General features: G+C 46.3%; 3 protein-coding genes across 3 annotated transcripts; 2 read left to right on the forward strand and 1 right to left on the reverse strand.

The window, feature by feature from the left end:
• Positions 1-21: 21 nt before the first annotated feature.
• Positions 22-2,378, reverse strand: LOC4817394 (phospholipase A1 2). Its single transcript, XM_001356596.4, has 3 exons — positions 1,897-2,378; positions 1,540-1,819; positions 22-963 (listed from the first exon to the last, which is right to left on the reverse strand). Exons 1-3 carry the CDS (start codon positions 2,186-2,188, stop codon positions 165-167), a joined length of 1,371 nt encoding a protein of 456 aa, XP_001356632.3. The 5' UTR covers positions 2,189-2,378; the 3' UTR covers positions 22-164.
• A 3,144-nt stretch (positions 2,379-5,522) lies between these two features.
• Positions 5,523-6,724, forward strand: LOC4817395 (endonuclease G, mitochondrial-like). Its single transcript, XM_033379577.1, has 2 exons — positions 5,523-5,780; positions 5,838-6,724. Exons 1-2 carry the CDS (start codon positions 5,607-5,609, stop codon positions 6,615-6,617), a joined length of 954 nt encoding a protein of 317 aa, XP_033235468.1. The 5' UTR covers positions 5,523-5,606; the 3' UTR covers positions 6,618-6,724.
• Positions 6,725-7,339: 615 nt separating this feature from the next.
• On the forward strand, positions 7,340-12,658 carry Sec24CD (Secretory 24CD). The gene is made up of 7 exons (XM_002132625.3): positions 7,340-7,866; positions 8,085-9,194; positions 9,254-9,713; positions 9,784-9,899; positions 9,967-10,834; positions 10,895-11,685; positions 11,755-12,658. Exons 1-7 carry the CDS (start codon positions 7,648-7,650, stop codon positions 11,893-11,895), a joined length of 3,705 nt encoding a protein of 1,234 aa, XP_002132661.3. The 5' UTR covers positions 7,340-7,647; the 3' UTR covers positions 11,896-12,658.
• The last annotated feature ends 182 nt before the right edge of the window (positions 12,659-12,840 follow it).

Consider the following 12,840-nt stretch of genomic DNA (forward strand, 5'->3'; position numbering starts at 1 on the left):
TATGTACATCCAAGGTTTTTGGGGGTTTTGTGAGGTTTACTCGTATGAAATCTAAATGGAAACCAAACTAAGGTCAAAGCAAAGGCAAAACCTCAATCTTCCTTTACAAATTATAACCATATTTTATTCACAGTTCCTACAATTGTATTGCCTCCTCAGTCGTGCTATTCATCTGTTGAGTTTTCATCATCTTCTTCGGGATCTGGCTCCGTCTGCCATCGGTGGCCCATGGCATAGGGTGGCTTGGCATAGGTCTTTACGTAGAAAGTGCCATTCTTCGGTACCGATGGCTCCCCGCCCATACGGAACTCCCCGTCGCTGAGGAAGAGGATCCACGTCCCATTTGCCTGACGTTCGGCACGAGGACCCCAGAATCCAGCGGGACTGATCAGCGACTCCATAAAGTAGTTGTGGGCCCGCTTATGGGAACAGCCATAGACATAGCACTTCTTTTGGTTCTTGCCGTAGTTCGGATAGAAGGTGGCATGCCCCACTGGCTGCTCGAAGCCCAGGCTGACGCTTGTTTGAATGGACTCCACGTAGGTGGCGTCACTAGCATCGATCCGGTACTCATCCGTTTGATCGCGGAACTTTGGTCCGGCCGGATCCAACGCGTAGATCGTGTTGAACCGGAACGGCTGTATCTGCTTGCCCGCACTTCCAGCGATCTGTGCCCCGAGCGAGTGTCCAATCACATAGACGTCATCGTAGTGAAGATCGGCATTCAAGTGCAGATAGCGCACTAGATCGGCCAGCAGGAAGCCCATATCCTCTACCATATTGGCCACTCCAAAGTAGTTGACATTCGTTGAGATCTTACTCCAATCGCAGACGATCACGTTGAAGTCCTCGTACCTTGGTGGTTCTCCATTCAGTCCTGGTTGGGTGAGACTCAAGTAGGCATTCTTCACTTTCCTGATGTGGGAACCCTTGCTCTGACTCATCCAGCCGTGTATGACGATTCTGAAAAGGCAGTACAGTAGAAATACAATGAAAAACCTGTGTTAAAACTCTACAATATAGAACCTCTGTTTCATCAAGTTCTCTTCTCTTGCCAAAAACTTATCTTATCATTATTTTCCGTAATGCAAAATTTTTGTAGAGCATGTTAAAATTACATTCATGGCTCTAGTATATATTTACGAGCTTTTTAATTGCTAATTAAAATGTTCAAGCGCGAAAAAGCCAAATGGCAATGACTCAATAAGCGATAAGCGGGGGTAAAAAACCAAAATATACAAAACCTGTTTTTGCATTTACTCTCGCAAAAATTTCATTAAATTTAGTGATAGAAGTTATCAAATATTAATTTTGCTTTTATTATATAACAACAAGCCGAGTGTTAAATAAACTCTATGACGTTTGTTGTACCTCAGCTTTTAAACAATTATTCCGCCACACGAATTTCTAAAGCACTCACAAAAGGGGTATACCCTCCCATTCCCATTTCCCATTCCAATTACAAATAAAAAAGTCCCCACCCCACATCTCTGTAACGATTCAAACATTAATCTTTCGAGGAAATCCCCCGTCCCTTACCTTGTGGGATGACGTGCATCGAAGCCTGAGTTTTTCAGATTCTCCTTATTGTCGATTAATAATTCTCTTCCGCAATCGGCAAAGTCCCGCTTGAAGAGTATAAATTGCATTTTACTCCGCGAACTTCCCGCGAAGGGTATCAGATGAGTAAAGAACTTCTTCCAGAATGAGGGATCCACGCCGAGGGTTTTGGTTTTGATCAGCGTATAATTGCATTGGGGAGACAGCTCCATGGATAGCTGTGTGGCCGTTGCCTCTGTGCTGGTGCTTGTTGGTGATGCTAACGAGGGTAAACACTTGCTTAGATTATTCAATAATGGAGTTATATACACATGTATGTATTTGCTACGGACTCACCCGATGCTAGAGCACTCAGTGCCACCGCACCAACGATGGTGATCAGATTCAGCTGCGAGATCATGACTGTTTGTAGATCGCCACGGGGCGTCTGAGAGCTCGTGTGCGTGCGTTGCTCTGGCTCTGACTCTGATCTGATCTGATCTACCGATCTCCCCCGTACACTCCACCAATTTAGATGTTCTCCGCCGACCAGCCCGATGAGAGCTCTGACCTGCTCAATGGTGCGTGCACAACTGACAAAACGCTCTGGCTCTGGCTCTGACTCTGAACGATCGCCGAACCGCCGCATGGCACAGGGAACTATAGAGAGCGATATAGCGTGGCGACGTCATGTCTACGTCTCTACTTCAGTCTCCCCTTCCTTCATTCTCTCTGCCTCTTTTCGTGATAATTGTTTGGGAGCATTTTCGTTATAAGTTATATGCTAGAGGTGTTAATTGCTAATGACGACAACGACGATCATCGACAAAAGTAGGTATCTCTGTTCGTTGATATTCGATATTCGCGAAAATAAAATATAAAAAAAAACATGGGAATGTAGAGATTAAGATCAGCTTGTTAATGTTTTTGGGAAGGGAAATATAAAGGTAAGATGATATATTGAGCTCTTTGAATGGAACATCATCAGTATACATTTCATTATGAAAGTAAGACAACAGATCTTTTATTGAAATGAAGAAAAGGGAAAGGGATACGGAGATGCTTAGACGTCTCCCATAGTTTCCATAAAAAGGTCTTCGAAAAGATTTGAGATATAGAAAATATCACTTGTTGAATTCAGCTCTGTATATAAAGAAAATAAGTGCGTTTATCCAGCCTGAAAATAAATAAATAAATAATACTACTATTTATTAGTAATTAAAACCTTTGAAAAAACGAAAGAAAATCAAACAGATCGGATGTATTTAAGGACGCAGCGCAGGGATTGTAACGTATTCTAATAACTCTTATTGTTAGGTTACTTAAAGACCTTCACTATCTGGTATTTATCTTGCTAACTTACGAGTCTCCAGAAGGTTATGCAGGCGGACGAGGAGGGAGATCGCTTCCGCTCCAAGGTTTACACGAATCTCATGTAGGTCCGCTTTGCTCTCAGCATATTTCCGGTTCCGTTTCCTGTAATTACGTGGCATTTAATATAAGACTACCTAAATGTATATATGTATAATTCTACTTTTAAACAATGGATCTACAGCTTCAAGCATGAAAACACAAATAAAATAATACAGAAATAAACTATTACCGAAAATTAGACAATTAAGTATCTTAGGTGTTATTATTTTATAAAAGTTTCCTGTGGTTTGTAGTCACAATTCCTCATTAACAGGCTAACTCCTGATTTTTTAAGCCAAATTCTTGTCAAAAATCCAAAAACAGCCAACAAACAAACCCCAATTAACGGATCGCTTACCTTTATGTGCAGTCCATTTTTAAGCACTTGCCTCCAGGCCACATCCTTCTCTCCCAGAACATGTTTCACTTATTAACTAAGTTAAAAACAAATATCAAAATGGTCCGCCTACCACCCATCCCTCCCCACAGATAAGTTAATTACCCCATTAAGTGGACCTGCAATAAATTCAACAAAATTAAAAAAGAAAACGAGTGAAACCCCCAGGCATTAATGAGCTTGGTTTTTCCAATCCTCGGGCAACATTTTTATGGCTGTCAGTCAGCAAATAATTACCGCATATCCCGAAATAAAAAACCACAACCACAGGGCGGGAAAAGAATCCCTACTCTATCGTTTAATTGCCTGGCCCCTAATCAGATTTGAAGCTCGTTTAATTATTCCGCCCCCCGAGTACATAATTCATTAATCCAAACTCAAATGAGGCGACAAATTTTCAGTCACTTAGCCAGAGAGAGCCCTCCTCCAGTGGGAAGTCTTGCGTTCGGCTCAACTCGTGGCACACCTGAGCAGCATTTTAATTATGCAAATTTTCGACGAGAGCCTTGTTGATTAGAAAATCCGCAAAAGGAAAAACGTCAAACCCTTGACACCAGGACCACCAGGACTGAGGTGCATCCCAGCAGCCCTAAAGGCTTCAAATCAATCAATATGGAGAAGCAGGCTGGCCGGGCAGGGCAAGGCAAGGCCAGGGGGCAGAACAAACACATCCTCGTCCCCTAATGAATTTGGCAAACCACCAATTAGATGTTGAAAATTAATTGGCAATGCCTCGGGCCTGCCTCAAATTGCAAATGGATTTGAGGAGAGTTCAAGGAGCAGAAATCTGAGGTTCCCATTTGCCTTTGACAATGATGAGATGCTTATCAGAGAGGCTTCAGGACATTCTGAAAATTCTTCTTTCGACTACAAATTTACTGCACTTTTGCGCTATTTTCTGGGAGTTTTTCTTCTTCTCTATTTCGCAGAACCTTTGTCAAGTGTCGCAAAAGTTTTTCCTTTTTTGCCAAGGCTAAATTTTCCTTACAAACTGTTTCCCCAAACGGATTGGAGGGAGGTCGGTCCATTGCCTAGGGGGTTTTGTTTTCCACCCGAAATGGTCGTTTGTCATTAAAGGTTTTTGCTATAAATTGTGTTTGAAATAAGAAAACAAGTTTGCGAATTGAAGTGTTGAATCTATGGAATGGGGATTGAGGGATAGGGATTGCTAGTTCCTTCCCAATTTATGCCCAAGGCAGCATAGATGTTGATTCTGTATAGAATTATATAGACACGATTTTGTGGTAGTCTCTTAACTAAACATTACATTAGTATCTGTATTATTTCACTCACTAACAAGTATTAAAACTTCCTTTGATAATTTGTAGATGATTCCATTCAAAGTTTAAAATTTCCAGGCCAAAACATTATTCAAACCCCCCACACTCTACCTCCACCTCTACGGTCCGGTACAGTCCACCACTTCACCTTTTCCAACTTTCTGCAGAGAGCCAAAACTTTTCTGACCAAAAACCGAAAAACTCTAAATCCTCAACTAACATTTTTAAGCATAACAAAGTACGACGAGATTTGGCGTATAAATCTTAACGCCGTTTTTGGTTTAGTCAGGCATTGCCCTCCCCCAAAAACGCTTATTATGTAGTTCAAAAAAGGGGTGGAAAGGGAAGGCACCCACAGACCAGGAGAGGATTGGTGGGGACTTTTGGCTGAGACTGAGGATGGGATGCCATGGTTGGCTTTGTCCCAAGGGCTTTCTAGTTTTTCGGGACGCTGCGACGATGACTGCAACTTTTTCTATTGACTTAATGCAGTTGGAAAGTGCAACGAAGTGTTGGCTGTAGATTTTCTACAAAAGGCACGGCACTCTTTGAACTTGGGACACAGAAAACTTTAAAGCATTGGAGAACAGAGCCAGAGAAGAGAAATAACAGAATTGAAGCTTTGTGATATCATTCTTAAATCATTACAACATTTGAATATTCCGCTCATCCGAAAGTGCTGATGGATGCTAGACCCTTAAGTAAATTCTTAGAGATTTTAGTTCACCAAAGGGTTGAATAGAAATGGGCTTCTGGTATAATGCTAAGGGCTCAAACTGCTCATACAGATCACTGGAGACTGTACTATAAAAAACATTACTTCTAAAGATCAATAGTTTTAGGAACCAAAGTTAACTTTAGCAAGAATTTTTCTATTGTTTATGAAGCTCAAACTTTGGGATCTCAGTTACCCAAGGAAAATCTTTCACTTACCCAAAAACAAAATGTAACTTCATCCTCCGTCCCGTCCCCCTTCAATGACCCGAAAATGGCACCTATTGGCTCTTGGGCTTGTCCTGGGACTGACCACTGTCTGTGCCTCCTTTGTGGCAGGTTTTTACTCCCATCACGAGATCGCCAGTCGAAGACTGCAGCAGTTGATACAAGAAGATCCCTATGCCTACTACATTAGTCCCAAAATCTATAAAGTGGTAAGGGGAGAATTCCTCGCCAGAATCTATCAATCATTATCACCCTTATGCAAGTAGTTTTCTTTCTTTAGAACTAAAGATGAAGCTGATCATCGACTGAGGCAGATCATGAAGTATGGTTTCCCGGGTCTGGATGATTTACGGCTGTACAGTGACTTTGTGCTATCCTACGATCGACGGAATCGTGTGGCCCATTGGGTGTGCGAGCATCTGCAGGTGGACGCACTGCAGTCCGGCCAAGTGAGTCGACAACGTGCCTCGTATCGACCGGATCTGAGTGTGCCCTCGAATTTCCGATCAACCCTGGCGGATTATCATCGCTCTGGCTTCGACCGTGGTCATCTGGCGGCAGCTGGCAATCATCGCGGACTCCAGAGCCACTGCAACGAAACCTTCTTCCTGACGAACATAGCACCACAAATAGGTCGCGGCTTCAATAGTGGGGCTTGGAACAAACTGGAGATCTATGTGAGGGATCTAACCCTTCGCTTTGGATCGGTGTACGTCTGCACGGGTCCTCTGTACAAGCCCAAGCAGCGAACGGGAGGCAAACTCAGCGTGGAGTTCGAGATGATTGGCTTGAATATGGTGGCAGTGCCAACGCACTTCTTCAAGGTCATCATTGTGGAGTCGAAGCTGCCTCTGGGCAAACCCTATATGGAGGGTTACGTTCTGCCCAACACTGCCCTTCCAGATGGACTCAATTTGCGCTCTTTCCTCTGTGATATCCGGGAGATTGAACACTATGCGGGTCTGAAGTTCTTCGATGGTATCAGAAATGCAATTTTCGCCAGCAATTATCCAAGGGAGTCTCAAGTGTTTCGAGATTTCGGTTAACAAATAATCCGAGGGGGAAAAAATCAGTTGGCAAAATTGTATACAATTCCATATTCTATTCTAATGAAAAGACTGGCTTCGTTTTTTGGGGCTTTTCTGCAACAGGAGGTGTCTCGAGGGCTCCATTAGGAGCGATTCGTATGAGATCTCTAGACACGAGGTGGATATGCGAATTTTCGTGTCGGATATCCCGATGTGCTTGTGCTGAGCGTTGGTTCCATGGAGATGGGTAAGGTCTTCAAGTGCGTTAGTTGGAACGCACGTGGCGTTCAAAACGCGGGAAAGTTGTTCGGCATACACTAACTAAACAAATGTTCTTATACTCACACGCCGGTTCCATTGCAGGTTAAGCGATCATTGTTTCCGCATCAAAGACTAAGGATAAACAAGGATCTGCAGCCAATGATCGAGATTTTACAAATAGTAACTAACATCATCTCAGAGATGCAATCGAATAAGGTGACGCGTAAAATGATCTGCCCTTTTTATTTCAAATTTTTAATTGTTTTTGTAATTTGACTTTTGCAAAATTTAGTGTGCATACAATTAGCAAACAATTGGAATTTTGATATTTTTTCATTAATTTATAATTATAAACAGATATGGCCACGTGACGTCACAAATTGTTGTTTACATTACACGCACCACCTCTACACGCAACTACATTGCGCTAACAGCACGCCGTGTTAGTTAACAGAGACAGCGAACAGCTGATTGGCTTGCCAGTCACCCCGCACAGACGACAACTTTACGTGGCAAGCAGCAAAAAAAATCGAATTAGGGAACTGACGTGGAAGTTCCTTTTTGCTTCAAACTATTTTCGCTTTTAATTGCTATCCCTGTGCCGTGGCCAAGGAAAGTTCCAGCGGAACGCTTGAAGGGCATCCAGCAGCGGCAGTCAGTGGAAAGAAAGTGGCCCAAACAAGCCAGGAAATTGTGTTTTTGCCTTGGCGAACTTTGAGCTGCTGTCAATTTCTTTTCTCTCTGTGTGTGTGAAAGTTGTTGTCTGTTTTATCTGTGGGCCAAAAGTATGAATCCGAATATGTACGGGCCGCCGCCTACGCAATTCCAGCCACAGCAGCAGCCACAATATGCAGCAGCACCGCCGCCAGTGGGTGCGGGAGGTGCACCTGCTGGTTGGCCCCCTCAACAGCAGCAGCAGCCGCAACAACAGCAGCAACCACAGTATGGAGCTCCACCCCCATCGTCGGCCCCACAAACGTACCTCAATGGCAACTATCAGCAGCAGGTAAAATACATCATTAAATTTATATTCAAAGAATCTTCCCTTGGGTCGTGGATTGGGGACTGTTCAATCCCTCCACTGATAAGCCTTCATTCATTAAAGAGGTCAAGATTCGATTCCGTAATGAGTGGAAGAGTGGAAGCTGTGCTTCGAGATAACGAAAATATAATTGAAATTGCTTTAACATGTTCTCCGATGCTCAACGATTCTCCTTCTTCCAGCTGGCCACGTCGATGGGCGGCCTTAATGTGGGTGGTGGTGGGGTGCCTGCGCCGCCTCTGAAGGCTGCCCAGCAGCAGGCCCCTCCCGCCGGTCAGGGTGCACAGCCGCCGCCGCCAACGGGTTTCAATCAATTCAATTCGAATGCGTCTCTGCCTCCGACCAACAATAATAATGCTTTTGCTGCGCCGCCGCCTGCCAGTGGAGGAGGAGCAGGCTATGCCAATGGACCAACAACCGGTGCTCCTCCACCGGGTACCAATACCCCGCAGAGCGTGGCCAGTGGCATCAATCAGATGAGCCTGAACAGCGGCCATTTGTCCGGATTGCCCCATATGCCGCCGCCCAAGTCAGCTACGCCCCAATCCGCAGGAGGAGCTGCGCCGCCGCCATCCCTGGGAGCGCCAGGAGCTCAACCAGCTGGAGGACCCTTTGGTGCGAGCACCTCAAGACCCGGCCAGCCTCTGTTGCCGCCGGGAGCAGGTGCCCCGCCAACATATACGCAAGCAGGATTGCCGCCTCAGTCGCAGACGGGATTGCCGCCCATGCAGCAGGCCGGTTTGCCACAGCAGTCGGGTCTGCCGCCCATGCAGCAACCGGGATTGCCACCGCAGTCTCAGGCAGGTCTGCCGCCGCCACTGCAGCAACCTGGATTGCCGCCGCAACCACAGCCAGGAGCATCCTTTGGGACACCACAGCAGCAGCAACCAGGAACGTCCTTTGGGACACCACAGCAGCAACCAGGAGCACCGCAGCCGGGTGGCTTCCCAGGCAGCTATCCAGGCGGTCCACCACCGCTTCCCGGTCAACAATCGGCGGTACCTCCACAATTTGGAGCGCCACAAACTGGTGGATATCCTGGACAGCAGCAGTCAGGATATCCCCCACAGCCTGGACAACAGGCAGCAGCACCAGGATATCCTCCGCAGCCCGGCTACCCTACACAGCCCGGACAGCAGCCTGGAGCCCTGGGATATCCCCCACAACCCGGACAGCAGTCCATGCCGGGCTATCCCCCGCAACCTGGACAACAGCCTGGAGCGCCAGGATACCCACCGCAACCAGGCGGCTATCCAGGGCAGCCAGGACAGCAGCAACGTCCTGGCTTTAATGTGAGTGTGAAATGCCATTCCTTGGAATCTCTAAATCACCTGCCAATCCTTTTTTTCAGCAACCTCCGATGCCTGGAGCCGGCAACATGTACCAACAGGCACCGCAGCAACGCCGTCTGGATCCCGACCAAATGCCGAATCCCATTCAAGTGATGATTGAGAACCAGAGGCTAGCCGGTGGGCCGTTTGTCACCAATCAGCCGGGTCTGCTGCCGCCGCTGGTGACGACCAAATTTGTGGTGCACGATCAGGGCAATTCGTCGCCGAGATACTTGCGCTCATCGCTGTACTGCATCCCCAATACGGGTGACATACTGAAGACCACGGCTCTGCCCTTGACGCTGAACATCTCGCCGCTGGCACGCATTGCAAAGGGAGAGCTGGAGCCGCCGATTGTGAACTTTGGCGATATGGGACCCATTCGCTGCAATCGCTGCAAGGCATACATGTCGCCCAATATGCAGTTTGTGGATGCAGGACGCCGTTTCCAGTGTCTGATGTGCAAGGTTTCATCGGAGGGTGAGCGCCGAAGGACCTTAAGGAATGTATTCATGTATTCTAATGATTGTTGTTTTCCCTTCTTTGGCAGTCCATCCCGATTACTATCAGCATTTGGATCACACAGGACAGCGTGTGGATAAGCATGAAAGACCTGAACTGCTGCTGGGAACCTACGAATTTCTGGCCACCAAGGATTACTGTCGTGTAAGCGAATGAAGCCCACAAGGCCATGCAGTCTTTTCTTCATGGTTTTATCTCTATCCCAAAACAGAACAATGTCCAGCCAGAGGTTCCTGCATTTATCTTCATCATTGATGTATCCTACAATACAGTCAAATCGGGCTTGGTCCATCTGCTGTGCGCCCAAATCAAGAACATACTCAAGCACCTGCCGGTGGATCAGGGCCAGGATAAGTCCAAGGTGCGCGTGGGTTTCATCACCTACAACAGCACCGTGCACTTCTACAACATCAAGAGCAACCTCGCCCAGCCCCAGATGATGGTGGTGGGCGATGTCCAGGAGATGTTTATGCCGCTATTGGATGGTTTCCTCTGCCATCCAGAGGAATCTGCAGCCGTCATTGATGCTCTGATGGAGGAGATACCGCGCATGTTTGCAGACACCAAGGAAACTGAAACAATTCTCTATCCGGCCATTCAAGCGGGTCTGGAGGCCCTCAAAGCCTCCAATGCGGCGGGCAAGCTGCTCGTGTTCAACTCCACCCTGCCCATTGCCGAGGCACCGGGAAAACTAAAGAATCGCGATGACCGGAAGCTCCTGGGCACCGACAAAGAGAAGACTGTGCTGACGCCACAGACCACGGCGTACAATACGCTCGGACAGGAGTGCGTGCAGCAGGGGTGCTCGGTGGATTTGTTTGTCTTTAATAATGCGTACATCGACATTGCCACCATTGGACAGGTGGCCCGCCTGACGGGAGGGGAGGTGTACAAGTACACCTACTTCCAGGCGGATGTGGATGGCCAGCGTTTGATCGAAGACATCATCAAGAACGTCTCGCGACCGATTGCTTTTGATGCGGTTATGCGTGTGAGGACATCGGCGGGCATACGACCCACAGAGTTCTTTGGACACTTTTACATGTCCAATACAACGGATGTGGAACTGGCCAGTATTGGTGGGTGCACGCCTCCTTCTAAATTATCAATTTCTAAGCTTAATCGAACCCTTTTTACAGATGCCACCAAGTCTGTGAGCATTGAGATCAAACACGATGACAAGCTGCCGCCAGAAGAGAACGTCTATGTGCAGGTGGCCCTGCTGTATACCTCGTGCAGTGGCCAGCGTCGTCTGCGTGTCCTTAATCTCGCTCTGCGCGTGACCACCACCATTGCGGATGTATTCAAGAGCTGCGATCTGGATGCCATTATGCTGTTCTTTGCGAAGCAGGCCTGCTTCAAGCTAATGGAGCACACACCCAAACAGGTCAAGGATAACCTAATCCATCGTTCGGCACAGATTTTGGCCTGCTATCGCAAGCACTGCACTTCGCCCACATCCGCGGGACAATTGATTCTGCCCGAGTGCCTCAAGCTGTTGCCGCTGTATGCCTCGTGCCTGCTCAAGAACGATGCGATATCGGGTGGCTCTGACATGACGCTGGACGATCGCTCGTTTGTCATTCAGTTTGTGCTCTCGATGGATCTGAATATGTCTGTGAACTATCTGTATCCCAGATTCATTCCCATACACAATGTCAGTGCAGAGGAGACGGAGCTGCCGACACCAGTGCGCTGCACGCACGAGAAGATCACAGAGGATGGCGCCTATATACTGGAGAACGGTGTGCATTTGTTCATTTGGCTGGGTCAGTCGCTGTCCCAGAACTTTGTGCAGTCCGTGTTTGGAGTCCAGGGACTGCAGCAGTTGGCTCTCGAGAGGTTCAACATTACAGCGGAGACGCCACTGGCGCGACGCATCACTGATATTCTCGAGCAAATTATGCAGGAACGCTCGCGCTATATGAGGGTAAGGAAATCTCTCTTTTAAGGTTCCCCTAAGCAAAAGGATACATTTCTTTAATCTCTTTCTTGACAGATCACTTGGCTGCGACAGAACGACAAACTGGAGAGCGTGTTCCGGCATTTCCTCATCGAGGATCGGGGCACCGATGGCTCTGCCAGCTATGTGGATTTCCTCTGTCACATGCACAAGGAGATCAAGGATCTGTTAAGTTAGCACGTAGGCTACACGTACAAGCTGCCCGCCGCAGCTGCCTCCTCCAGCGGTGGACGGGACTGGTCCGATAGCTACTCCCAGAATCGGGCACGTATGCGACGGCTATCGTCCATGCGCAGTCGCTTTGGCAAGTGAGGAGGAGTATATGGAGTATGTGCGTGGCACGCGGCATGTGGCCTCGTGTGGAGTGAAGCAGGAGCTGGAACTTCAATTATATCTACATATAAATACATATACATCTATAAATATATTTAATTAATTGCTATCATTTCGAGCGTATCAAATCTTCCATTAATTTTATTAAAGTTTTCACATTTTCCACATTGTTTCCAACAAATTTCCCGTCGATCTATAAATTCTTGAACGCCCAGGGCCTTTAAAAAATGAAACATTTGTAAAACGAGGCCAACAACTAGCAAAATTTTACTCTCTTATTAAATTCCATAAATATTTAAAACAAAAATGTAATTTAAAATTACTTGCAAATTTCCTACCACACTTGAGATCGTTTAGGATGAGGATTCAATTGATGATAGATCATGATTTAGAGTTTTTAGAGTGTTTTTCCCCCCATCACACGTATTTTTTTTGTATTTTTAATCTTTTGTCAATCATTTTGTGTGCGCTGCGCCCTGCTTTTTATCCACTACTTAATGTAACTCAAACTATTATTATTATTATAACATAAATGTTTTGATGTGAGAACTACTATAATTCTATGCTATACTGCCCCCCCTCCCTACTCACACTACACCCAGTCCTTCTCCCCAGACAGAAAAGCAAAAACGAAAAATATATTACTGAAAATGAAAAAAGAAAACCGGAATAAAAACTCTTTAATAAAAACACAAAATTCGCTAGAAAATTGTTTTTTTTTAGATAGAATATTTTGATATAAGATAGTGGTGGATTCTGAAGGAGGGGAAGTCTTTATAGATATTAAAT

The sequence above is a fragment of the Drosophila pseudoobscura genome, chromosome 4 (assembly GCF_009870125.1).
Source record: "Drosophila pseudoobscura strain MV-25-SWS-2005 chromosome 4, UCI_Dpse_MV25, whole genome shotgun sequence".
Lineage (NCBI taxonomy): Eukaryota > Metazoa > Arthropoda > Insecta > Diptera > Drosophilidae > Drosophila > Drosophila pseudoobscura.

Excerpts from the sequence above, each read along its gene's own strand:
- LOC4817394 (XM_001356596.4), bottom strand. The coding sequence starts at position 2,188 with ATGCGGCGGTTCGGCGATCGTTCAGAGTCAGAGCCAGAGCCAGAGCGT. Across the intron at positions 1,820-1,896 it reads ACTGAGTGCTCTAGCATCGG|CATCACCAACAAGCACCAGC; the intron begins GTGAGTCCGTAG and ends TACCCTCGTTAG. Across the intron at positions 964-1,539 it reads GATGCACGTCATCCCACAAG|AATCGTCATACACGGCTGGA; the intron begins GTAAGGGACGGG and ends CTGCCTTTTCAG.
- LOC4817395 (XM_033379577.1), top strand. The coding sequence starts at position 5,607 with ATGACCCGAAAATGGCACCTATTGGCTCTTGGGCTTGTCCTGGGACTG. Across the intron at positions 5,781-5,837 it reads GTCCCAAAATCTATAAAGTG|TTTTCTTTCTTTAGAACTAA; the intron begins GTAAGGGGAGAA and ends TTATGCAAGTAG.
- Sec24CD (XM_002132625.3), top strand. The coding sequence starts at position 7,648 with ATGAATCCGAATATGTACGGGCCGCCGCCTACGCAATTCCAGCCACAG. Across the intron at positions 9,195-9,253 it reads AGCAACGTCCTGGCTTTAAT|CAACCTCCGATGCCTGGAGC; the intron begins GTGAGTGTGAAA and ends CCTTTTTTTCAG. Across the intron at positions 9,714-9,783 it reads GTGCAAGGTTTCATCGGAGG|TCCATCCCGATTACTATCAG; the intron begins GTGAGCGCCGAA and ends CTTCTTTGGCAG.